The sequence below is a fragment of the Coturnix japonica genome, chromosome 24, assembly GCF_001577835.2.
Source record: "Coturnix japonica isolate 7356 chromosome 24, Coturnix japonica 2.1, whole genome shotgun sequence".
NCBI classification, from domain to species: domain Eukaryota; kingdom Metazoa; phylum Chordata; class Aves; order Galliformes; family Phasianidae; genus Coturnix; species Coturnix japonica.
This window is the reverse complement of record NC_029539.1, coordinates 1,376,695-1,400,808: the sequence shown is the minus strand read 5'-3', so window position 1 is coordinate 1,400,808 and position 24,114 is coordinate 1,376,695. Positions and strand designations below refer to the sequence as shown.

Genomic DNA, 24,114 nt, shown 5'->3' with positions numbered 1-24,114 from the left:
TCCAAAATCAAAAGCTGTCTCTCCTTTTTTCTCAGTTGCCAAGGGATAGAAATCCCAGCAAAACCCAAAGCATATCATTCCAGGGGGAGATTTATACTGGAGGAAGGAGCAGAATCGGTTATTTGATGATTGGGGTTTTTTTTATATAAGTCCTTAATATCTCCCTTCCCTCCTTCGCTGCACAGCACAGATCCCCCTTCCAACACATGCACGAGAGCAGAGCGAACCATTCGCACAGAAAACAGGTGATAAATCACGGGGCAATTGATTCAAACCATTCCAGGGAATGGGAAACACATGGACGGCCTTTCTAATTAACTGTTTGATATGGCTGCGGTGAGTTTGGGTGTAGTTTCCAATGTTTTGCATTTGGCTTGTCTCAAAGCTCTCCATGGTAACTGCAGTTTACCGGAAAGTGAGAAAATCCTGCCTTCAAGAGAGTTGAAGTGACTTGTTACAGTTCAGCTCAACCACAATAAAAAAGCAAAACAAAAGCAAAAAGTAAATACAGTGTTTCCTCTGTGGGAACGTTCTCTTTTCTCTTTCTCTTTCCAGCTGGAAAAACACAACAAAATCAAAGGTCCTTCTGCTCCATCTCCCATCTGTAGGTGCTGGTGGGTTGCAGTGCGTTGTCCTCCAGGGTCTGCAGCTCAGCACAAGGGCTGACAGCACAGGGACACCAAAGCCTCTCCAATGGGAGACCATGGGGTCAGCAAGGTGACCAGGGGACACTCACCCCATCCCATCTCATGTCCAGCCAGATTCTCCCATATCCATTGGCCGCGTGCAGCCGGCGCATTAAAATCTCATTTAAAAAGGAATCAAGGTTTAATCCATCTGTGTTTGAAAATGGTCTTTTCCCATATCCTGCTTTTGGCACAGCCTCCCAACCGGGGCATTGCACCTCACCCCATAATGGGCACAGCTGCTGCAGCCGGGTTCCCACCCCGGCACCAAGCGGCCAATGGAGCTGCCATGTTCATATTTTATCTTTTATTGGCTTTTTTTTCCCCCTCTTTCCCCCTATTTTACCCTTTCTGCACCACGACTCCCTGGGGCCCCAGCAGAACATCTGGCCAAGCCGCTTCTGGTTCCATTTATTGGCAGATAATTTATTTGTGGACCAGAAGGGAAAAGGCAACCCAAGCATTCAGTGTAGTATTGGTAGGACCATTGGTGATGCTGCTCAAGAGCTACTTAGGTGTGATCCAGACCAAAGGAAGTCAAACACAGATCTCCCCTTTGGATCCAGAGCTGTCAGATCTCAGTCCAAACACACGGAGGGAAATCAGTGGAATCCACGCTCTGTGAATATTATTGGTATTATTCATTTGCTGGGAACATTTGGGGGTATTCATTCCTTGCACACATTGCCAGAGCAGCTCCCACTTGGAGAAGGAAATTAAAGAGTGCAAGCCACTGCTTCTCACTTTTCTGTCCTTTTCTTTTTCGTGCCCTTTTTGCTCCCCATCCCTTTCTTGCAGTGTATGAGCACAGAGTAAAGGCAGCAGCATCACAGCTCACAGCACACGAGTGCTTTGAGGCAGGACAGCCTTCCCAAGCACCCTCCCCATTGCTTATTTGTGTTGCAGCAGTGAGCTCTACTCATTGCATGTGAAAGGTGTCAGCAGGCTGCTCTCCTATCAGCAGGTTCATGGAGTTCTCTTAAGCACATCCAATGGCCGTGGATCCTATTCAATATCCCCCATGTTTGGCTAAAATTATCCAGCTTTCAAAAATATCAATGGCTTTTTTTTTTTATTCCTTGCACAACCAAAAGCATTGGGTTTATTTTTTCTTCGAATCAAAACCCAAAGGCGTTTTCCAAGGAAGCAGATTGGGGGGAAAAAAAAAGAAAAAAATAGTGAAAAAATGTCACAAATTCAGCAGCCAAAAGCAATGGAGCCCTCTCCCCTGGGAGGAGTTTCATTTACTTCTGGCACTGCCACGCATACCAGCGGTCAGCCCATTGTACACGTGGCTAATCACGGTGTAGAGAGTGAAACAGGACTCTTTGCATTGACTTTTGGGAACAACAGCCCGAGCCTGAATGCTTCCCTGCACTGAAACACCTTCATGTGTGTACAGTGCAGCATCCAACAGCTGAGGGGGTTCTGAGCTGTCTGGCAGCTGCTGTTCCCCCATTTCTGGGTGGCAGCTGGAACTGATCTTTACATGCTGCTCAATGTGGGCTCACCATCCCTGGGGGTGTTCCAGATGTGGGGATATGGCACTGAGGGATGTGGGCAGCAGTTGGATGTGATGTTCTTAGAGGTATCTTCCAATCTGAATGACTCCATGACCCTATTTCCATAGACTCAGCCTGCGTGCCAACCTCTTGGACAGGTTTTAGATGGGATGATGGTGGGACCCCCAGCCCTTCCATAGGGCTGACCATTCAGGCACAAGCTTAGTGCCAGCACAAGCTGCCTGGGGGCAAGGCATGCTGAGCTGCCCGCCTTGCTGGGCTCACACAGAGGCTTCCTTCCCTCCTGCACCACCCGTGCGTGACATCAGATCTCACAGCTCGGGCTCTCATGGGGCTTTTTCAGCTGTCATGAGATCAGCTTTTCCTGCTTGTGACCGAATCCAAACAATTAACAAGAAAAAAAATAAAAGAAAAAGAAAGAAATCCAAGCCAGGAACAAAGTCACCAAATGCTTTCACGGCTTGGTAGGGCTTTGGGATGGGTTTCAGCCCTGCTCTCGTTTGCTTTTCTGTTTTGACAGCGGAGGAATCAGTGGGACAGCACAATAAACAGAGTGTTTACAGAAAGCAGCTTTTTATCAGCATCTGATGGGTGTTTGTTTGGAGAAGCTTTAGCTCTAACCCATGGGGGATGCTGACTTCTGCAGTTTGCTGCCCCCATTAAGGATTTAGTGATGTGGAATGATTGAGAGGTCTGGGTTGTGTCCTTTAGTCTCCCCTCAGCACACAGAAGACGGCGATGGATGCTCATTGGGATGCTGGGACCCAGGGCTGGGGCTGTCACAGCCACTAACTGCAATGGTGCTTCCTTCACAGGCTCTTCCTGCATTTTAAAGTCCTTAACCCATTTTATTTCCTGGGAAAGCATCTGGCTTTTAGCTCTGGGTCTCTCCAGTCTGTCATGTCACACAAATACACAAACATCCCTCTTTGGGTGATGGATTGGGGCTGCACTTTGGCTCGGATCACACAGCCCAGAGTGGCAGAGGGGCTTTGAAGTACTGCAAGTTTCTCATTCCCTTAGTGCCAGAAGAACAGCCCATGGGAGAGAAATCCATGCTGGGAAACACATCTCTTGGCTTATTTACAGTGGTCCAGCATCATCCCATATAACATGGCACACCCCACTAATGCATGCAAAGCGCTTCCAAAGCCGTGCAATGCCAGCTTCATGCATGCACAGGTGGCTTCCACAGCCGAAAGCCCTCTTGCACTGCTTCCCCAGCATCTCCATCCTGCACACCATGGGGATTCAACAGCAGTTTGCAGGGTCCAGGACACAGCAGCCTGTGGTCGGTGTCCCATTGTGAGTGCTGGGTCCCAGGACCTTTTGCCTTCCATGTGAGAAAACCCCACTAGGAAAAATATGAGCAAGCACTCCGATGATTTTATGCTGATTTACTGGCTGAAGCTTTAAATCAGCACTTGTCAGAGGCTTGAGTTACATGTCTGTGCCGGAGATTGATGGGGCCAGCTGCCAGCACGCATTACCAAGGAGCAAACCTGAGCTGAAAGCATTGTTTTAGGCCTCGGGGTGAGCTAAAAGCATTCAGGTGATTTATACAGGAGGAAACGGCTTTATGTCCTGTTCAACTGGAGCCCCGAACGCTGCCAGCAGAGACCTGCAAAGTCTCCTGGTTTTAATCTCGCACTCGGGAAGGACACCATCAGTTTAATGAATTTAGGCTCCAAACTCCCCATTAGGATGAGTTTTATGGGTGAAGTCCTGCCCTCAATAGAGCAAGTGGGACTTTGCCTTTGTGCACTTACCCAGCACGTTCTGCTCACTGTTTTATTCATCTCACCTCTCACCGTGCTTTGGGTACACCCTGTATAATGCCCCCCCTGTGCTGCATCACAAGGAAGGAGGCAGGCAGTAAGCAAGGTGCCAGCAGATGGTGCTCCGTAATTTGCAGTGTCCTCGCTGGGTTTTAGATGCACAGTAAGAACAGATCTCTGCTTCCCCCAGACCCGACTCCTGCTGCTTGTTTGCATCCCTTGGATTTTAGTTGTTCTGAAAACATAGGAGAGGGAAAATAACATGAAGAAATCAATTGCAGCTCAACTTCAGAAGATTGTATTGCACACCAGCAACCACTAACACCTACACATCTCTCCTTGTCCCTGCTCCATCCCTACCTCCCTTAACTCCTTGTCTGCTTGCTCCCAGGTTGTCCTGAGATGGAATGAATTGAACTCTTTCACTTCTCAGGCTTTGGGTGAGTGTTTCACAGTGCTCAGATATTGCCAAGCAGGGTGAAGGGGATGCAGCACAGGGCATCCCATCCCCTGGGCATCCCGTCCCTCCTGAGGGTACCATCATCCCAAGGTACCACCATCCCTATTGTACCACCAACTCCAGGCTACCACCGTTCCTGGGGGAACAGGCATCCCTGGGGGTACCATCATCCCTGGCTGGCAGCACAGCATGGGCAGCAGGTGCAGGGATGGAGGCAGGAAACTGTTTATAGAGCTTAGGAAAAGCTGAGGTTTCTGGCAGGTTCCTGAGACGCTGGGTTTGGCCCAGGGCTCCGCTGTATAAATTGTGGGATTAGAGTCAAACATGAAACCGGAGCAAAGAGGCCAAAGGCAGAGCTGGCAGCTGGATGGGAGGATTTTTTTCTCCGCACAAGCGTGTCCAAGGGATGCTTTTAGAGGAGAGAAGGGTAAGAAAGAAAGAGAAGCCAGCAAAACCAGGGTGAAAACAACCCCAAAAGTAATAGGGATGCTGCAAGAAGGTAGCAGTGATGTGAATGCAGAGGCTTCTTGGTGGGATGCATTTACATAGGAAGGTTGCAGAGGGGGTGGGAAAAGTCACCATCTCCCTGTGTCACACTGGGTGCTCCCTGACCTGGCCCCAGTCCTTGCTGGCACCCAGCACTGCCCTGCTCCTGGGGTTGTGATTTTATCCCTGGTTCTGCTCGAGGTGCTGCTTTCTGAGCTCACAGCCGTGCTCTGGGCTGACCTCCCGCTCCCCGTGCTGTTTGGTTTGGATTAGCTGACTCATGGCTGTTTGGTGGGGCCAAGGCAAAAACACAGCCATCCGTGCAGGGCACAGAGGGAGATCTTGTCCACAAAGCACTGATGCAATGTGAGGTTGGCAGGAGAGCAGTGTTTTCCCGAGAGCCTTAGCAAAACCTGTGATTTTTCATAGAAAGCTCCCTGCTTGCTGTAGGTATCTCCCAGCACCAAGGGGATACACAGATTTCCAACTTCAGCAACGTTATCTTCATCCTCCCAGCTTTTGTTTTCCCTAAGCAGCCACACAGACGTGCTTGGGATGGGAGTCAGACATGGTCTGAATAGACACGAGGAATTCAAGCTGGGAAAGTCATACCATGTGCACGAAGCAGGGCTACTCAGTGCCTGTGCTGCCTTCTTGCTGTCATGGGCATCTACTAAAGACCCCATCCTTTCACTCCTCAGCCCATCAGGAGTCACACAACCCTCCAGAATGGGTGTCAGCTCCAGATCTCTCCTGCTCCTGGCTGTTGGAAAGGCATCCCTGTGTGCTCATCACTTTCTCCATTTACAAGTTCTTTCTCTAACCTCCCCAGCCAGGATCCTGCTCTTTCTCCTCCATCACCAGCACTGCCCATCCAGCTGCAAGGGGCTGGAAGCATTGGGGTGAGCTGGGAGGCTCAGATGTGATGCAGCCCCAGGCTGTTCAACTTCCTTCTCTTTCCCAAGTTTCTTCTCAGTCCCGGGCTTGGTCCCATCTCACGGTGGGAAGAAGGGTGAAGCAGCAAGATTTGAATCAGACCCAACTTTAGGCCCGGAGTTGTTCCCAGTAACATTCCTTCCTGCAAACCAGAGTGCCGGTTCAAAGCAGATGGGTTGGTAGCACTCCCAAATTCCTCGTTGTGCTGGAATTTATGCAAAATGTATAGAATTAATGAGCACAGGGGAAAGGCACTTGGGCCGTCCTCACGTTCCTGACCTCTGTGCCACCGCTTCACTCTGCTGTATGTCACCCAGTGCTCTTGTCAGACAATGTCCCATTGATTGCCCGAGGGGCTCATGGCACTGGGAGGGCTGTGCTGACGCTCTGCAGCGTGGCCGGGCACTGCTGGGCCATAGGGAACACTTTGTACAATGCCCAGCCTGTGTCTGTTGGTGCATCACCAACTCAGTGTCACTGGGGGCAACACAAGGGTCTCATGGTGCAGGGGTACAGACATGCCTTTCTCGGGATGATGAAAGTCATTGATTTATTGCCTTTTCTCACTGGAAACAGAATGCCCTTTAAAAATAAAGCCTGAGCAGCACTGCCCGCCCCCCCTCACCCTGCTGCAAACCCTGAGGGTGATGTGACCCATCTGGAGGAGACCCCAGTCCTTTGCTCCCAGGGCATCTATCAGGATTTCTTCCCATAGGCAACATCCCTAGATTCCTGTTTTCCATCTGAGTTTTGGGGGAAGAAGAGCTGAATCAGGAAACTCCTGGCCCAGCTGCAGTGTGCAGTGCAGGGCAGGATCCCAATCTGTTGCTGGGCAGGGAACCAGCGTGGCCATGAGGTGTATGGCAGCTCTAAGGGCTGGGATCCCCATCCCTATTCTGTCCCCAGGGCCATGCAGATGCTTTGCTGCCCCGTGCCACGCAGGGATGCTGCTTAGTTGTGTTTTACTTAACATTTAATACCATGTTATTTCTATTTAAGCCTCATTCCAAAACAGAGCCTATAAGTGATAACAGAGCAAACAGACCTTCTGTCCCCTCTCCCTCCCTGAGGAAATATTTTTAGTTCTCGTAAACACAAACCATTTAAGCACTTGAGAGCATCCCAAGGGATGCAGCCTTCCTCTCCATCCATTGCAGCTTACAGCACAACCCCACATCACACCCTGATTTCTGGGCTCAGGCCCCATTGCAGGCACAGCTCTGCAAAGCAGGTGCTGAACTGGGATTTACTTTGAAAGGAAACCCAAAGGAACAAGCAGTTCAGAGCTCAGCTGCCTTTCCCACAATGTTACATAGCTCTGAAAAAATCTCATCCCTGTTGCTCCTGCTCCCAAATGCAATGCAGGAGATGCTGAGCAGGTGACTGGTGAGCACCAAAATGCATCTCTCCACCATCTGCTCCCAGCTTTGGTCACAAAATCACTGCCCTTCTCACCAAATGTTCCTAAAAATTCATGGAAAAATTCATCCACAGAGTGTGCTGAGCACAAGATGTCCCCAGGAATGGTGACAGCCAAGAAAAGGCTGGAGGAAGCCACCAGTGCTGGGAAAGGAAACTGGGAAATGCTTTGATGAGAGCACATATGGTGCGTGCTTGGATGCAGCAGTCCTCCAAAGAAGCTGGGGACTGGGACGTGGTTTGGGACAGAAAGAGACTGTGGGACCTGGGGTGGCTTTGTAGGGCTGGGCTGGCTGGGGAGCTGCAGCCTGGGGAAGGGGCTCAGTGGCACTGGGATGGAGCGAGATCAGAGCTGGGCTCACATCCAAGGTTCAGGGCAGGGCACAACTGCAAATTTCCCAAGCTACCCAAACTCCTGGGCCTGAAGCTCTGCAGCCTCCTGGGATCAGATTCCCATGACGAATTCCCAGCTGTGGAGATAGAAAGTGTCCCAAAAGGGGCAAAGTACCATCTGCTGAGCAGCCTCGTTCTCAGGCTATTTGGGGTATTTTTACTTCTGAACAAAGCAGAGAGCCAGGAGGAATTTCACCCTGTTCCAGACTCCTGTTTTCCTTCTCCCTTCCCCTGCAGTGATGCAAGCCCTATCCAACAGCAGCAGCTCTTCCCACCATCCTGTCCCCAAATCCCTCTTGCTGTGAAGGCGTCCCATTGCTATCACGTGCAAAAGGGCACAAACCTGCGCTCTGCTTTCTCCCTCCACTAAGTCTAGAGTGCACTGGGAAATGATTTTCCCAATTCAACCCAATATGTGACTTAAAGCATACATAGGACATGCCAGGATGGTGATCCCTTTGCAGGGCATGGTCTGTAGGTGCTGTGTGGTTTTCATTCAGGCCACAGGAGCCATTTGAGTGCTTCTTCTGAGCCTGCTATGAGCAGCCCCAGTGCTGAACTAATGTTATCTTAGCAAATGGCTTTGTTATGGCTGTGGGATTCCTCACAAAGCAGCAGCCCTGACGCAGGGGGAAATCTTTCATTATCGGCTCTGAGGAGCTCTCAGATGGGAGATTAGGGGAAAGGCACACCAGTCCCATTCCCAAAGAAGGAAAACGTTGAGTCTCTTTGCTGAGAGGTGGGGATGGCTGGGTGATGCTCAGTGCAGCCCCAACCACACGAGTTCCATCAGACAAACAACAGCACCGCTTCTCCTTTCCTCTTTTTGTTTCATCCCCAACCCCACTGTGTCCACTGCCCACATCCCTCAGTTCCACAACCCCACAGCTCTGGAACACTCCCAGGGATGCTGACCCCACCACTCCCTGGGCAGCTGGGCAGTTCAGCATTGCTCTTATCCACAGAAGCAGAAGACACAGCCATGCTTGCATCTCCCACCCTACTGGCATCCATTGGCTGCATCCATCCATGCTTTATCAACATCTCCAGCCTCAGTGCCACGAGGGAAATGTCATTGGGTTTTTATCTCCTCTGTGCTCCGGGCTTATCAGTGATTTGTTTCATTTATGACTTTCCTTGTTCATTTTGTCACTTGGTTTCCTCAATCCTTAGGGCTGCTGAAAGGAGACAACGGAGTTTGAAACAAATAAATAAATAAAGGCAAATAATTATCATTTGTTCTCTGCAACCAGCCAAGTAAGAGTCTCCGGGGAGAGGGTGGGATTCGCCTCTGTTTGTTTATTCAAGGGCGATATTAAGTAGGAACAATGCAAACAGGCGGAATGGTTTTAACCCTTACAGATCCCCCCCCATCATCATCATCTCCTGAACTCCCAGCTGTGGGGAGCTGTAAAATCACCCCTAACAACTGACGGCCTCCCTCAGGGCAGCTTTAGGAGGTAGCGCTCTGTTTTCCAGCCGTGTTGGATGCTCCGTTCCCTCTTGGAAGGTTCAGAGAAACCATTTGGATCCCGGTCTGTCTGACACAGCACTCTGGCTTCTCGACAGAGCTCGTTCCGTGCTTTTTGTTGTTGTTGTTATTATTAATTCTTTTTCTTTCTTTCTAAAAGGAAACAAAAGCATCGCCTCCCCCGCACACGCACGCGACGCGCTAATTGGAGCAGACATTGCTTTTCCAGAGCTAAATAGGAACCATCCCACTGCAGGCAGCCCCCAGATTTCAGGTTGCCCCCCAGAGGGGCTGCACCCACCCCATCTTTTCCCACAGATGGAGGGGTTTGAGCGTTCCCCTTCATTTTTGCCAGCTCCCTTCTCCTTCACACACAGCCCCTGTGGTTCAAACCTTGCCTCGTGCTTCTTCCCCTTCCTATGAAGCAAATTCCTCCTATTTTGTTCCCACCCCACAAGGCTGACGTGGATTGATGGTGTTTGTGGTGTCCCAAAGCCAGGATTTCCCCACGTGTTGTGGGATTAGGGATTACCCAGATCCAGCGCCCACCCCAAAGCACCACTCATTTCCCAAATCCCTTTGCCCTTTAGCTTGGCCTTAAACCACAAAGAAAAACCCAACGCCACCACTGGGGCCAAGTGACCAGTTCAGCTTTCCCATGTAATGCATTAAATACGGAGCCAGTGAGGGCAATGGGAACTGGGGGTGATGGGTTGGTGGTTTCTGCTGGCCATGGGGGTGATGGCACATGCAGTTTGGCCCTGTAAAAACCCCAAACTGGTGATGTAGCTCACAGAGAGAAAGGGAACAACCCAAAGAATTCCTTTTCAAGAAGGAGCCCATTCCCCACAGCTTCATACAACTGAAAATTAAAGAAAGAAAGAAAAGAGCTCCCTGAACAAAAGAGCAGCGTTTTCCTTTCTCCCTATCTCTTCTCAGGGCTGTGCATTACCTGTGCCCTGGCACTCATGGAGCATCTCTGCTGCTCTGTGATGCTCCAGGGAAGCAGATAAGCCAGCGTTCAGGTCCAGGTGGGATAACAGCTGCTCTGTGTTTGCAGAGCGAGGCAGTAGGGGCTGCCAAGCACGTCTCCCTCTTGAGGTTTCCCTTGTTTTCATTCCTTCGCCTTGTTTCCTTTTCTCTGCCTTTGGGATAAAACAGCACCATCCAGGTTCTCCTTGTCTTTCAGTGCCTGTTTCCCTCCGTGGTTGTTTGTGGGGTTTTTTTGGCATAACATATCCTCACCTCAAAAGAAAGTGCTGAATGCAGGGGTTAATGGGCACCTTGGGACTGCCCCGGTCAAGGCAGTGCCTCACCATGGTGATACCCCAAAACTCATCACCTCCTCCTAAATCCAGAGGGGTCCCACAGGGGAATGAAGCCTTCAGGCTCCCTACTTCCATACCTCAATGCACTTTCCCCTCCATCCCTGCTCCAAATGTCCTGACCACATCCACACAACACATGGGGCTGCTTCTGGACAGCATGTGTCACTGGGACCATGGAGAGCCACGAGGATGCAGTCCCTGCAGTGACCAGGGTTTTGCCAACACGTGTTTCTGCTATTCAGAGCCTGCACACTGCACTTGGAATGCAGTGCAAACAATATGGCATTGCATAAAAGGCCAAAGCAGCACAGGGACACTGAGACACGTCCCCAAGTGCCTGGTGGCCATGGGCAGCATGCTCTGCTTTCTCACAGCAATATCTGTGAGTGCAGAGCAGGCAGCAGCTGTTACTGTCACTGCAAGTAATTACCCTCATGCCTGGATCGCATGCAGTGCTGTTACTTGCAGGACTCCAAAACATCTGCCCTTCAGGGCTCGTATTTCCAGAGCTGCCAATCCAACACCTCTCCCTGGTGCTAAACTCATTTACAAGGAGGAAAATAAAACACTTTAAAAAATAAATAATCAAGCCACATTAAATAACCCTTTGGGAGCCCTTCTGCCCCCCAGGCTGAACTTGATATTAATTGCACCAAACCCAACAGCACTGTCCCCAGGAGGGGCTGGGGGCTCATACAACCATGCTGCCATTTCCAGGTGCTTTGCCTTGCTAAGGGCTGCAGTCATTAGCAGCCACCCGATGGGCTCAGCTCATGCCCTCACCTCCACACACAGTGCTGACATAGGCAGCCAATGCCAGCCTTCTTCTGGAGGTGTTTGCATGCATAGAAACATCCATGTGGAGCCTTGCAAAGAGCTTTGCCTCAGTGCATTCCCAACCTGCTGCCCTTCAGCAAGGAGGTGATTCTGTTGGCCCTACGTGCGTGAGCTCTGCTGCCAGATTCCAGTTGGCCGGACTGATTTTGGCACTGGTTGAGTTGTATAATTAGAAAAAATACAGGGGAAGGAAAAAAAAACCAACTCACATGGATTCTTGTGGGAAAGTGTCATTTTACTGGCCGGGGAAGATGATGTGGGGAAGTTTAGTCTGCTGCAAGTGACCGACAGCCTATGGTGGCAAAGGGGGAATCAATTATCTTGGCATAGAAATGCATTCTTGTGTCCCATCGCTGCTCCACATCAGTATTTTCACGTGAGCATCGCTGCTGGCTGGGCCACGTGTTCCCCATTAGCACTGTTTGTTCCCCCTATGTCTGGTGGTGCTTTTGTCTCCAGGCAGAAAGAAAGAACAACAATAAAGGCAATGATAACAGAAAGGGAACGTCCACTCCTCCAAAGGCATCTTCAGTGCCTGGGCTCAGTGAGGGACAGTTTGAAACAAGCAATGTGCCCCATGTCCCTATGTCTGCCACCCTCATAGCCCTGCATTGCTGCAGCTTGGCTCCTCCCTCCCCAGGAGCTCACCTGTGCCCCCACCCCGCTCCAGGTGCCCACGCTTATCCCTGAGCCGTTAAGTAATTGCAGCCTTCCCAGTAATGCAGAGCCCTGAGCAAACAGACCACGACTTGGCTAAACACAGACCTTCCCTTTGAACTGGGGTTCTGGCATCACTACCCGGCTTCTTCCTTCCTTCCCAGGTAAATGTTTCCTTTGTGCATGTTTTTATCTCCCTGGGTGATTAGTTCGGGTTACATATGGCTATCGCTGAGCCCCGGAAGTGCAAACCCTCTGCTCCTAATAAAGCTGTATGCAGTTGGAGCTGCTGCAGTGTGGGATTTCTTGGGGTTGAAGCTGAGCTTCTCATGGGGTGAGGCAGAGCTGTATGTCACCAGGCTGCAGAGGGGAAGGTGTTCACTTGGGGCTGTTGTGCTTTTCTTTGGTACTGGAAATGTGTTTTGCCTTATGGGGGGAAAGGGAAAATACCAAAGTGTTGGAGCATAACTGCAATTGTTCAGGGGGAAATAAAAGCTGAGGCAGTGACATCAGGCACCCCCCATTAGCAGGCAGTGCCTTATCTCACTGCTGGCCGTGATCAGAGGGAGAGGAGGGCTGGAAGCTGTTGAGTGTTCTACAAGCACTGAGCAACCCCCCCAGCTTTCCCTAGGCTGCTGCAGGTGTGGGAAAGGGGATGGATGGAATGAATGACGCCAGGGGAGCACGTTGGGAATGGGTACTCCCAGCTCATGGTATGCACAGACGCAGTTGTTCCAGGATGTGAGAGCACTGTTCCAGTTTGCATTTAACTTTTAACTCTGTGCTGCTGTGATTCTTACTGAAGAATATCTCGATTCCAGCTAAAGCAAACCAGCCTCGTGGCACAGCCTTGCTGCAATTCCTCCCAATGCAGGCGAGCCCTGCACTTGCATGGACTCATCCAACATGATGTTTTTTTGCCAACTACAAATTCTCCAGCAGAAGCAAGACAAATTGCCATAATATTCCGAATAATATGTTTGGACCTTCCAATTTTTTTTTTCCCCTTAAGTTAATGAGCTGGTGCTGCAATACACCGGGATATACGCTGCCAACACCAGCCAAGCAACGTGGGCACAAAAACAGCCCCCTGGAGCAAGGTGGATCTTTAAATATGGTTTTATTTCAGGTTTGCTATTGATGCACAAACAGCAGAGATCGATGTTTAGTATACATGGTATACACAAAGCAGCCAGTACAATAGGCATCTCCATCCTTTTGCTGCACACTTGGCAAAAGAACTGCAATCAAGAAATCCCTCCCACCCCATCCTTCCCCCCCATCGGACAAGGATGACAGTTTCTCGGTGGCTTGGAAACCATCTATTTGATGGCAAGACACAAAGGGCAGCTCCTTGGAGCTCTGTCCCCATACGAAAGCACTGCAGGCTCGGCTACGCAGGAAAACTGTCCAGAAAATGGATGATGCGTTCATGGGAATGTAGACCTGGAAGGGATTTCCTAGAACATTAACTCCCATCCCCGCTGTGCAAAGCAACCGCAACATCTGCTCCTGGCTCTATCAAGCATCGTGGAGACCAGAAATATTATTATGCTCAAAAAGGCATTACACAAATCCAGGGAGGGTGGGTCTGCAAACAGTATCATGAGAAATGTGCTAAGCTGGTGGGAAAGGTCTCCACGAGAACGTTTGTGCTGTTCCTTGGGACCCTTCTGACCACGCTCACAGCTGACCACTGCTGGAGGTTTGGTGGAGTATGAACAGCTTCCATATGCACTGAGCAGGCTCCAAGCATCTCACTGCTGAGGCAGCAGCCTACCCAAAAGCTGGGATTGACCCTTCTGCTCTTCCTGATAGTGACATGTCTTGATCAAGAGGTCAACAGCAAGCTCCCTCCAAGGGACCTTCATCAGTAGGAAAGCAAAACGTGAAATGATCCCTGATGGTTTGAGCAGGAGGCTTATGGGGGAAGGTGTGTGGCAGGATCGTGGTGAGGTAAGGCAGCATCTGGACACAGAGGAGGTATGGAATGAGCCCTAGCACAAAACTCAGGAGGATGCAGCTGGTTGTGGATGATCTGCAGGAGCAGGAGGGTCAGGACAGCCCCAAAGCCACGTTCTAGGTCAGAACACAGCTGGAGGTTAATACAGAGCAAAGTAACCCTGAAGCTTGGAGTGGGGCAGGCAGCAGGGTGCCTGGGCATGGCATGCTAGTCCTGCAAGCACCATTTCCAGAGCAGAGTTGAGCACCAGCGACAGGCAGGGATGCTCCCAGGCACCGCACCATGATGCTACAGTACAGCTGGTTATTTCTGCAGTTACTGCTCTCATTGCACCTCAACTGTGATCCCTTTTAGCCCCAAAGAGCTTTACATCCTGCCCTGCACCAGGGTGTAAATAAGCATCTGGCTGTGTTCTGGGCACCCATTTAGCCAAGAGCCAGTCTCAGCCTCCCCAAAGCACCATAGGAAAACCTCAGCCCCAGGAGAGGCTCTGCTGGAGGCAATGCTATCCTCTCCATGCCAGGTGGGGAGGAGGTTAAACAACACAGAGTTAAGCACCATAAAGTATACACTGGTCAGATCATAAACATGAGGAGAAAATAGGAATCAAAGCACCACCTCCCAGCCTGGCACTTGGGCTCCCCATTGGCATGCAGAGCTGTGAAGTCACTGCTTGCATGCCCTGAAGGTAACAGTCCTACAAAACCCTGTTGGACAGTACAACTTGCCATCATCGCATCAGTAAATCCATTTGGTCCCATGCAGAAAATCAGGGAAGGGGGAGGTAGGCTTGGCCCTGGGAAGACGGGGCAGGTGTTGGCTGTGCCATGCGGGGGTGTCCCCTCTGTGTGTCCTCGGGGCCATCCTGGCAGTGATTTCTGTCTGTCTGTCCTCCAACTCCCAGCTGCAGGTCCCCACGTGTGCGGCAGCATCGAGGTAGGTTGGTTCCTGCTCACCTCCGAGCAACCCGCTCGGTGAAAGCCCTCTCATCACCTGGTTGTGCGCCCTTCCCCGCGCCCAGGTCTCTTTATTTCGTTGTCTATTTGTTTTCCCTTTTTTACCCTCATTTGATATGTGCTATGGACATCTTCCCTTCTCACAGCCCCTGGCCACTGCCCGAAAGACACCAAGTCCATCCTCACTGGCACAGCTCAGCACGGCCTCAAGGTGCAGAAATCCAACTCCTGCGGCTTCCTCCGAAAACTGCAGCTCTCCCTGGGCAGCAGCCTCCCACTGGAGGCCACGCACTTCAGCATCCTCCTCTTGAAGCCTTTCCCACAACTCTTGGAGCAAGGAGCCCATGGTCCTGTTTCCCACGCCGGGCAGGGCTCCCCGCAGGATCGCACCTCAGCCGGCCTTTGTGCAGCCTCGCATTCAGAGGCTGGGTGGCCATAGGAGTCATGGCAAGCTACTGCCCGCTTCTGCAGCCCGCTGCCACAGGTAACAGAGCACGCCTCCCAGCCGCCTGCTGCCCACTTGTAGGAGGGACGCTTGTAGGTCGGTCTGCCCCCATCCAAGCGGTTGGACAAGCTGAGGACGCTGTTGTTGAGGTCCGGAGGAGCTTTGCCCTCCTTCTTGTAGGAGGTTTTGTCCTCCTTGCTCTCCTTGGGGAGGTAGAAGGAGTAGCGCACCCGGGGAGGGGTCATCTTCCCCACGGAGAGCACCTCCAAAGTCAAGGGCTCCTGGATGGGTTTGAAGGCTTGCAGGCTCTCAACAGCGGTGCCGGTGCCGCTGTAGCGCAGCACACTGCCCTTCACCATCAGGTCCCTCTCCACGGCTGAGACGATGAAGTGCCCGTTCAGCAGGTACTTGCCCTGCCCGTTCTTCAGTGCCAGGTAGTTGTCGTCGCTGATCAGCCCCTTGTAGCCCCGCTGGCGGATGTCGATGTTGGAGGCTCCGGCGGGGATCACCACCACAAAGTTGTAGCCATGCCTGGAAGGAGGAAGCAGGCAGGATGAGCCACTAGGCACAGAGCTGCAGATGTCCCCATCTCCAGCACTAAGCTTATCTCCTCCATCCTATAGAGATCTTTCTGCACGCTGTTTCATCCAGGCTGTGCTCACCCAGACATGAGAAGCTCAGCAGAGCTGGCTCCAACACCAGAAGCCATGAGCTTGCTAACACGTACTACTGCTTCAGAGCAGGCACCATGGAGGATTTGCTCATCATCATCCCCTCCACCTTCCTGTGTCCACCCCACAGGAGAGAAGAACTCGCATGTGGTCCCCCAGCACTTACATGGGTTTGGTGAATAAGCCTGAGACCTTCTTGCAGCTCCTGTTGTCTCCTCCACATACACTGCATTTGTCAAATTTCTTCTTGGAGCCAAGCTTCCCATCACAGCCCGCTTTGATGCATTTGCCCTGGACGCAGACTGACGTGGAGTCTGGGGAGCACGGGGTGCCGTCCACAACCTGCAGGAGAGTGAGTAAGGCAACAGCTGCACCCTGCATCACCCCACAGTCATCCTGCAGCCACCCAGCATCAGCCCAGCAGCCTCCCCAGCTCTCACCAACCTTGGGTGCCAGCACGTAGAAGTACCCTGTGCCATTCGCCCGGCAGATGAGCTTGCATTTATCCCGGGGTGAGACGCCAGAGTATTTGGGGACCCAGGAGACGGAGGCGGTGAGGCGGTTGGTGCTGTGGCCGTAGCCATTGAATGCCTCACACTGCTCTTCTCGGAAGCTCTTTCCTGGCACTAGAAGGAACACAGTGTGCATCAGATGGGGCACAGACTGGTGCCCCAGGGCAGGTATTACTGCTTGTTAGGGTCAGCCGTGCAAAGCCTGCAGTCTCAGCGCAGCAACTCCAAAGCATTTTGCTCCTTGCACAATGCAACAGGGCGCAACGGGACTGCAAATGGCAAGGTCACCTCTGACATTTGCAAGGGGCACATTTAGGGGCATGTTTGAACCGTGTTTCCAAGTGCTTTGAAACAGTCAAAGAATTTGACATTTGGAGATTGGCTTTACTCCCACCCCACCCAAAGAGCTGTGGCAACTCTGGGGTTCTGGTGTGCTTGAGGATCAGCTCTGCTGGAATTCAGCTGCTCTGGGGATGCAAGCAGTGCCTCTGCAGTGGGCTGAGCAGAGGATTCACAGCTTCAGACAGCTCATCCCGCTCAGCTCACAGGCATCAACACGTGCAAGAAGCTGGGCTTCCCTTTGGCTCAACACCTTATGAAGTCAGGCCATGTATTTTAGCAAGTTTTGCCTTACCTGCAGCTGAGCAGGGCTCCAGGTTGCAGGAGCGATACTTGACGCGGACACCCTCGCAGTAGGAGCCGCCGTTGGAGGGCACAGGGTTGGTGCACTCACGCTTGGCCAGCTGCACCCCCCCGCCACACGTCCGGGAGCACGTCCCATAGGGCGCCCACTTGGCCCAGCCTCCATCCACCTGCAGGGACATGGCACAGCATCACCTGCTGTCCCCTTCCCTCATGGCTTCCATCTCCGCCCCCTCTGGACTCAAGCTATCCCTTTGCTAGTTTCATTAGCAAGCAAAACCTGTGGCTTTGCCTATCCCGGATCTTCTATGGGATGGGCCGAGCAGCACAGCAGCATCCAGTCTGCTTGCATTGCTCTCTCCTCACCTTTCTCCATTATTATCCCCTTGCAGGATTCCCCACTGGGGACTGCTCAGCCAGCACCAATGCAGAAGCACCAAGGGATCATCCATGGGGCATTCTCAGACTCACAGGTACTCACCCTGTACTTGCTGACGTTGTGCCTCTCCACACAGGCACCTTTCAGGCAGAATCGTCCCTCCCCGCAGCTGGTGCCATCAGCCCAAGGGAAGTGCCTTGTCTGGCAGACGATCTGCCCACGTGCTTTGCCGGTGCACCAGAGCTTGGCACAGTACTGCATGTAGGGGCAGGGCTTGGAGCCCACCCCAAAGGCCAGCTCACACTGCTGGTTCAGGCTGTAGCTCGTCCCAGGCAGATCCTCTGGCAGCGGGATGGGGTTGGAGGGCTGGTCCAGCAAGCAGTCTCCTGAGGGAGCAGGGAGGGGAACATTGAGTGGGTCCTTATGGGACTGTGAGCTGCCTTGCATTCAGCCACAGCTCAGGCCACTGTTGTGGATAAGAAATCCAACAACAAAAGGCAGAGGACCCGAGTGATGCCATGTTCTTGGTGAAGGTGGGTAGAGCTGAGCTGGAGACTGTCTGAGGAACCCAGCTGGCGATGAAACACCACTCAGCTCTGTTTCCTTCTCGATTTCTTGGGAGAGCAGGGAGAAATTTGCTGCCTACCCCAACAGCCTGTTCCCATCAGCATCACAGGGACAATGACAGCAGACAAGAGGACAAGAACTCACCGTGGCCACTGTCAAGGAAGTCGGTGATGATGGCAGCACTGCAGGCTGACCAGGGGTTGGCGCGATCGATCTGGATGAGGGTGGGAGACATCATGTGGTTGGTCTTCAGCCGGCCAAACACTTCCTCACAGGCCTTCACGTTGTCATGGGGCATGTTGAAGACGTGGCCTGGGAGATAAGGGAGACAATGCAAATAACTACACTTGGCATTGCTTTGTGTACAGGGGGAAACTGAGGCACGGAGCATGGCATTCCTTCTAACAGCTGCAAAAGCTGTGGGCAGCTCAAGAGGAGGACCTGCCTGGGGAAGCACAGAGCTTGCAAAAGCCCTGGCTTGGGCTGCACATGGATGCTGGGAGCTGCAAGACAGGTATGTGTGAGCCACCCTGACAGCACCACCCCAAGCCTTTCCAGCATGTTTTCCCATCTGCGTCATGGATGGCCGTCATTTGCTAGGAAGGTCAAAGGAAATCACAAGGAAAAGGAGATGAGAGCTCATCCTTCACCCTGCAGAGCCACACAAGTGTCTCCAGATGTAGGTGTGCCCTCAGCATCCCCCTCTGCTATTTCAGGATTCTCGAATTCTGGAAACCCAGCAACCACAACAGTGATGCCTTTCACTTTCTCAGCCCTTCCCCTCCTCCCCCCAGACAGAGGTGGAGTTTCCCCACTCCGGATGCCTGTCATTGTCTGTCCTTCCGGAGGCTGAACCGGGGCTATTTTGAACTTTGTCAGTGATTACTGAGCAGGGCTGGAGGATGAGTTTTGGTGACAGGAGGCAGGGCAGCACCTCCAATGCAAGCACAGCAATCAGACCAGCACTCAGATTTGCTCTAAAAACACAGAGTTTCTGATGCACTGCACCCCCCCAGTGTTCTGGGACCTGGGGGACCCCATCCCATGCAGAGCCCCCAGCCGTGCCTTACCCAGCTCATGGGCGGTGGTGAAAGCTGAGGGCAGCCCATCGTCCTCAATGACGGAGCAGCTGCGCTTGGGGTCGCACATGGTGCCCACGTCGGCCATGCCCAGAGTGTCACAGGTGGTGGCACCACACAGGTCCTGTGGGCACAGAGGTAAGGGGTTAACCCTGGGGTCAGAGAATGGGGACCACGCAGCCCCACAGTGAGGAGGAAACACAGGACCATGTCCCTCAGTGCCACGTCTCCATGGTTCAGGAACACCTCCAAGGGATGGTGACTCAGTGGCACTTTTGCATGTGACCCTTTTGTTACACACAGCATCCTCCTGTGCCTTCGGTGTCAGCGTTTCCTCCAGGCAGGGTGGAGCCCATTTTGGTGCAGAGGAGCCAGCTTGGCTCCGTCCTTCTGTGAGCTCAAGGTCCGGACCCAGGCAAGTCAGTGGAAAGACCCGGCCTTGGCTGACAGCTGACCCATCTCTCCATTTCCTAGTGATAAAATGCTCCCACAGCAGGTCCAGCGTGCTACAGGAAAGGCTCCTATGTCCTCAATGACAACTGATGCCTCTCCAGGAGAAAGCAAGCCCAGCTGATGCAAGGAGCCGGCCCAGACCCCAGGACCACAGGCTGCCATTTCCAGCACCCACAGGTGCTACTACAAACCAGAAGCTGCTGGTTGAGGCCATGCCACAGCCCAGCAGTTAACCTCGGATGCTCCCATCCCTCCAACCCTCTCCAAGAGACACTGTGCCAACCCCACAGGCAGCACTGCTCATCCTGGGCTCAGCCAAACCCTGCTCTCATCCATTGCTGTGTTCTCCTGGATGGGAAGCGATGTGATTTCTTCTCAATCTGCAGTCACTGCCTTTAGCCAGCACACCTCAAAGGAGCACAGCAGGATGGATGGATCCCTGCAGCTTCACCCCTGGGCTATTTCATCCCACTGAGCTGTAGCGGCGGCTTTGCATGGGGCAGGGAGAGCTGCTGCAGCTTTCCATATGAAAAGAAAACGTAAGGGACTCTCCGGGCGCTCCCATGCTATAAATAAGAGTGATTCATGCTCAGCTCCCAGCCAGCCAACGCGCCTGGGTTGCTAGAAACCTCATAGGAGCAACTCTGCCAACATTTCCAGCAAGGTTTCCAGGCTGAAGGCATTCCCATGCAGGCAGGTTCAGCTATCGGTAATGGCCCCAGCAACTCCAGAGAGCCCCGGCCAAAGCTGAGATGGGTTTAGCAGCAGCTGTAGGGCTGCAAAAAGCAGACGGGACCGCTCTCATGGGAGATGAACAGCCAAGGTATGGGGTGGGTGTGGGGGCCACTGCCTGGCAAGGTGCTGCAAGGTGGTGAGGAGGCTCCAGCAGCTGAGCCCAGAATCCATCCTGGCTGCTGTGGCTGATGGAAAGCCTGTCTTATAAGCAGCTTCAATTCTGCTTCACAATAGCTTTCTGCATCCACTGGGAGCCCGTTGAATCCCAGGTCCTGCCTCACGCACAGTATCCCCATCCCACGGTGAGAACCAGCACATCCCAGTAAGCATGAGGTGCAGAGCTACACCTGGCCATGAGCAGGATTCAGCGCTGTGGGTTTGGAGGTGATGTGGGGTGCACGGGGTGCTCCGGGGAGGTGAGGACAAGCGGCCACTCCCTGTTCATTGCTCTTTTAGGAGTTCCTGTTTCCTGGCCGGCACAAAGAGCTGTTGGCTCCCGGCCCAGCACCTGTGCTGACACACTGACCCACTTCTCATTCTCAGCCTCGCCTGCTGACTGTGGGGCTGCAGGACGGAGCAGCTCCTCATGGGGCTTCCCATCACTCCCCTGCCTGGGCTCAGACCCCAACCACAGCCCCATGAGCAGCAGCTCTGGGCTCTGATGGAGGGCTCCTGATCCCCCTGAGGCTGAGGGAGGCAAATGTGAGCAGCAGTGGGGGAATGGGAAGAAGGCTGGGAAGGAAATCCTGGATGAACACCAGGATGGGAAGAGGGCAACCCAAGCACTGACACCTGACATGTTCTCTATGTGTAGATGGCCAGGAGCCCCAGCTTCATCCTTGGACACCTTCTGAAGGCTGTTCTGCTTGCAAGCTTCTTGGGATGGTTTGCAGGTCACTTGAAGGGCATCCCTGTGACTTTAACCTCCATTCCCTCTCAGAGGCCAAGACCATCACACAAGCACTCTCCCAACTGTTGATGTTCCTCAGTGCACGGGTCCAAAGCAATCCCAAAAATGTGAGCTCCCCAAAGGGCTGAAACCATTGGGTTTCTGAACACGCTCATGATGCCGAGCTACAGCGAGACATCCTTTGGTGCAATATCCCTGCAGCTGATGGCAGGCTCAGCAAGGCTTTGCTGTTACAGCTGGTGGGCATCAAGTTTGAGGATGGTGAATATTGTGGTCAAACACTTCTCTGTGACTTGAAGCACCGTTTCCAAGAGGCAGGAGGGCAGCAGCAGGACGGGTGCTCTGCAGTCCTTCCAGCAGGCACCAGCTTGGGTAGGAAGGTGAAAATCCCACAGCACATCCACACCATCCAGCTCAGCAGGACTGAGCTCCCCAAAGGCGAATCCAAGGTCCGGCTCAGGGAGCGCAGACAGTGCAGTCCCATCCATCAGCGACGTGTTGACACAACTGGAAACTGCCGATCAACCGAGCTCGAAGTGAAATTTAAGTCGGGGTCTTATGTAACAGCTTTTTGGCAGGGAGATAAGCTCTGGGGTGTCGGGGGACCACAGATGGATGCATTCAAGGAAGGCAGATGTCTCCTTGATCGTGTGCCTTTGCATTGAGCTTGCCTTGGGATTTCAGTAATGGATGGCTTAGCAATGCGTAAAAAATGCAGCCCATCCATGCTGCGTGCTGCACGACAGAGAGGCCGTCAGATCTCTGGGACCAGCTCTGTCCCACATGCAGCTCCACTGACCTCACCAGGCTTCCACCAGCGATGGAGCTGCCTCCTCCCTTCACAGCTGCCTGGTGCCGGCAGGAGCTGCTCCAGCAGATTTACACCCAGCCAGGGGACGCAGCCCCTGCTGTGGATGGGGTTTCACGTCCCACACAGCATCACTGCTGCTAACACGTGCTAAGCGAGATGGAAGCTACGCCCTTCCCACCCACGTGTGCTTGACTTGGAAAGAGGTTTTGGGAATGGCCTCAGAATTGCTGAGCGGAGTTCCTGACCTGTCCCTAATCCAAAGATATCTGGGCAGGGACAGGGGAAAGAGAAAGCACAAGTTGCCGTTGCTGGCCAAACCCGCTGTGCTTGAGGTGAAATGTGACTGTATCCCCTTGGAAGGGCTGCATCCTCCTTCCCTCCCTACAGCAACTGTGCTGCTGGTTGCCCATCACAGTGACATTTCTAGCAAGAAACAAGAGCAGCACTGCAAAGCCTCTGCAGCCCAGCAGGGATACAGCAGGGTCTGCTCCCCAGGCTGAGTGCTGGCTGTCCTTCCAGCCCTGAATTCAGTCCATGCAGAACAGCCAGGGCAAGGAGGAGAGCTCCAGGTTCTCAGGAGGACCTCGTGCATGACTCAGAGGAAGTGGGGAGAGGCTTTTTCTTGGCAGGTGGCACTGCAGCTGGGGGGACATGGAGCTGACCGCTCTCCTTTTGAGCTCAGGCCCTGCATTTTGGGTGGCAGAGCTGGCTGCCAATATGGAGCTGAGTGGCAGTTTTGTGGGCACGGAGACAACCTCTGTGCACCTCCTGGCCTTGCTCCCCCATCAGCTTTCTGCAGGGCTGGCTCCCTCCCAACCATCCAACCCAGACAATGAGCTACTTTGGAAAGGGGTCCGGGGTGGTGGGGACACAAGAGGGGTGACAGGGTGCAGGACACATGGAGGGGAGGAGAGCAGCCCTGCTGGGTCGTCCCCACCTCCCCAAGGACCCGCACCCACCTGCTTGGTGAAGAGGATGGCGGTGTCCCAGTACTCGGGGTGCTTGTCGCTGACTTTGTTCCACTTCTTCTGCCAGGCACAGAAGTTGCGGAGGGTGAGGGCGGCGTTGCTGGTGACTTTGGGCCCTTTGTCATCCTGCCCGATGAGGAGGAACTTGACGACGGAGATCTGGATGGGGTTGCGGATGCTGGGATGCTTGTAGAGGCGGGCGGCTGTTGCCATGAGCGTGAGCAGGTAGTGCTGCAAGTCATCCCCGTGGAACTTCACCATGGACTCATCGGCCACCACCAAGGTCTCCACGTACCGGGGCACGGAGGCAAAGCGTTTGGTTCTCCCTCCTGCCTTCCCCCCGGCCGCTCTCCCCCGGTATTTCTCCAGAGCCTGCAGCACTCCGGGGGTGAGCCCGGAGCCCACCGCGCAGCGCGACGCGGAGGTACCCAGGGGGTGGGCGACGTTGCGGCGCTGCAGGCGGTGAGCCCCGCCGTGCTCCGCTCCCGGCAGCGGGCTGATGGTGTACTCGGCTCCCCGGTAGCCGAAAGCCCCCCGGAGCCCCCCGCAGAGGCTGAGAGCGGCGAAGGACTCTCGGTCCGCGTTGACATCCCCCGAGTAGAAGCAGTGGCGGAGGTGATGGGGACGGGAGGCGCCGGGCGCGGAGCCCAGGTATTGAGCGGCGAAGGCGGGGGCGATGAATCCGGCGTCGGGGGAGAGATGCAGGTAGAAATCCTCCCCGAAAGCCGACAGCTGGAACACCACGGCCTCGGCGGGGCCGCGCCTGAAGTAGGGCCGCCCGTTGATGTCGGGGTCGAGGCGGAGCGGGGTGACCACCGCCGTGTCCCCCGGGGGTGCGCTCAGCGCTCGGGCGCCCAGCAGCAGCGGCAGCAGCAGCGGCAGCATCGTCCCGGCTCACATGTGGGGAGAAAGCAGGAGCCAGTCCCTGCTGCTGCTCCTGCTGCTGCTGCTGCTCCTGCTTCCTCCGTCCCTCCTTCTTTTTGCTAAAACTCGGCTGGAAGGAGCGGAGCGGCTGCTCGAGCCGCCTGCCCCGCCGCTACCTGCCTTCT

General features: G+C 53.5%; 2 protein-coding genes across 3 annotated transcripts in view; one reads left to right on the top strand and one right to left on the bottom strand.

Annotated features, from left to right (window-relative positions):
- The window catches only part of SNX19 (sorting nexin 19), an 89,338-nt gene extending 77,831 nt beyond the window's left edge, over positions 1-11,507 (top strand). Inside the window, exon 14 of one of the 2 annotated variants that reach the window (XR_004309620.1) lies at positions 186-11,507. The gene's annotated coding sequence lies outside the window, so the exon portion shown is untranslated. The remainder of the gene's footprint in view (positions 1-185) is intronic. The other variant, XR_004309619.1, reaches the window with a different exon arrangement.
- Positions 11,508-13,075: 1,568 nt separating this feature from the next.
- ADAMTS15 (ADAM metallopeptidase with thrombospondin type 1 motif 15) lies at positions 13,076-24,114 on the bottom strand. The gene is made up of 8 exons (XM_015883988.2): positions 23,057-24,114; positions 19,180-19,312; positions 18,254-18,421; positions 17,645-17,928; positions 17,156-17,333; positions 16,454-16,635; positions 16,176-16,351; positions 13,076-15,869 (listed from the first exon to the last, which is right to left on the bottom strand). The coding sequence occupies exons 1-8, from the start codon at positions 23,948-23,950 to the stop codon at positions 15,089-15,091; spliced, it is 2,796 nt and encodes a 931-aa protein (XP_015739474.1). The 5' UTR covers positions 23,951-24,114; the 3' UTR covers positions 13,076-15,088.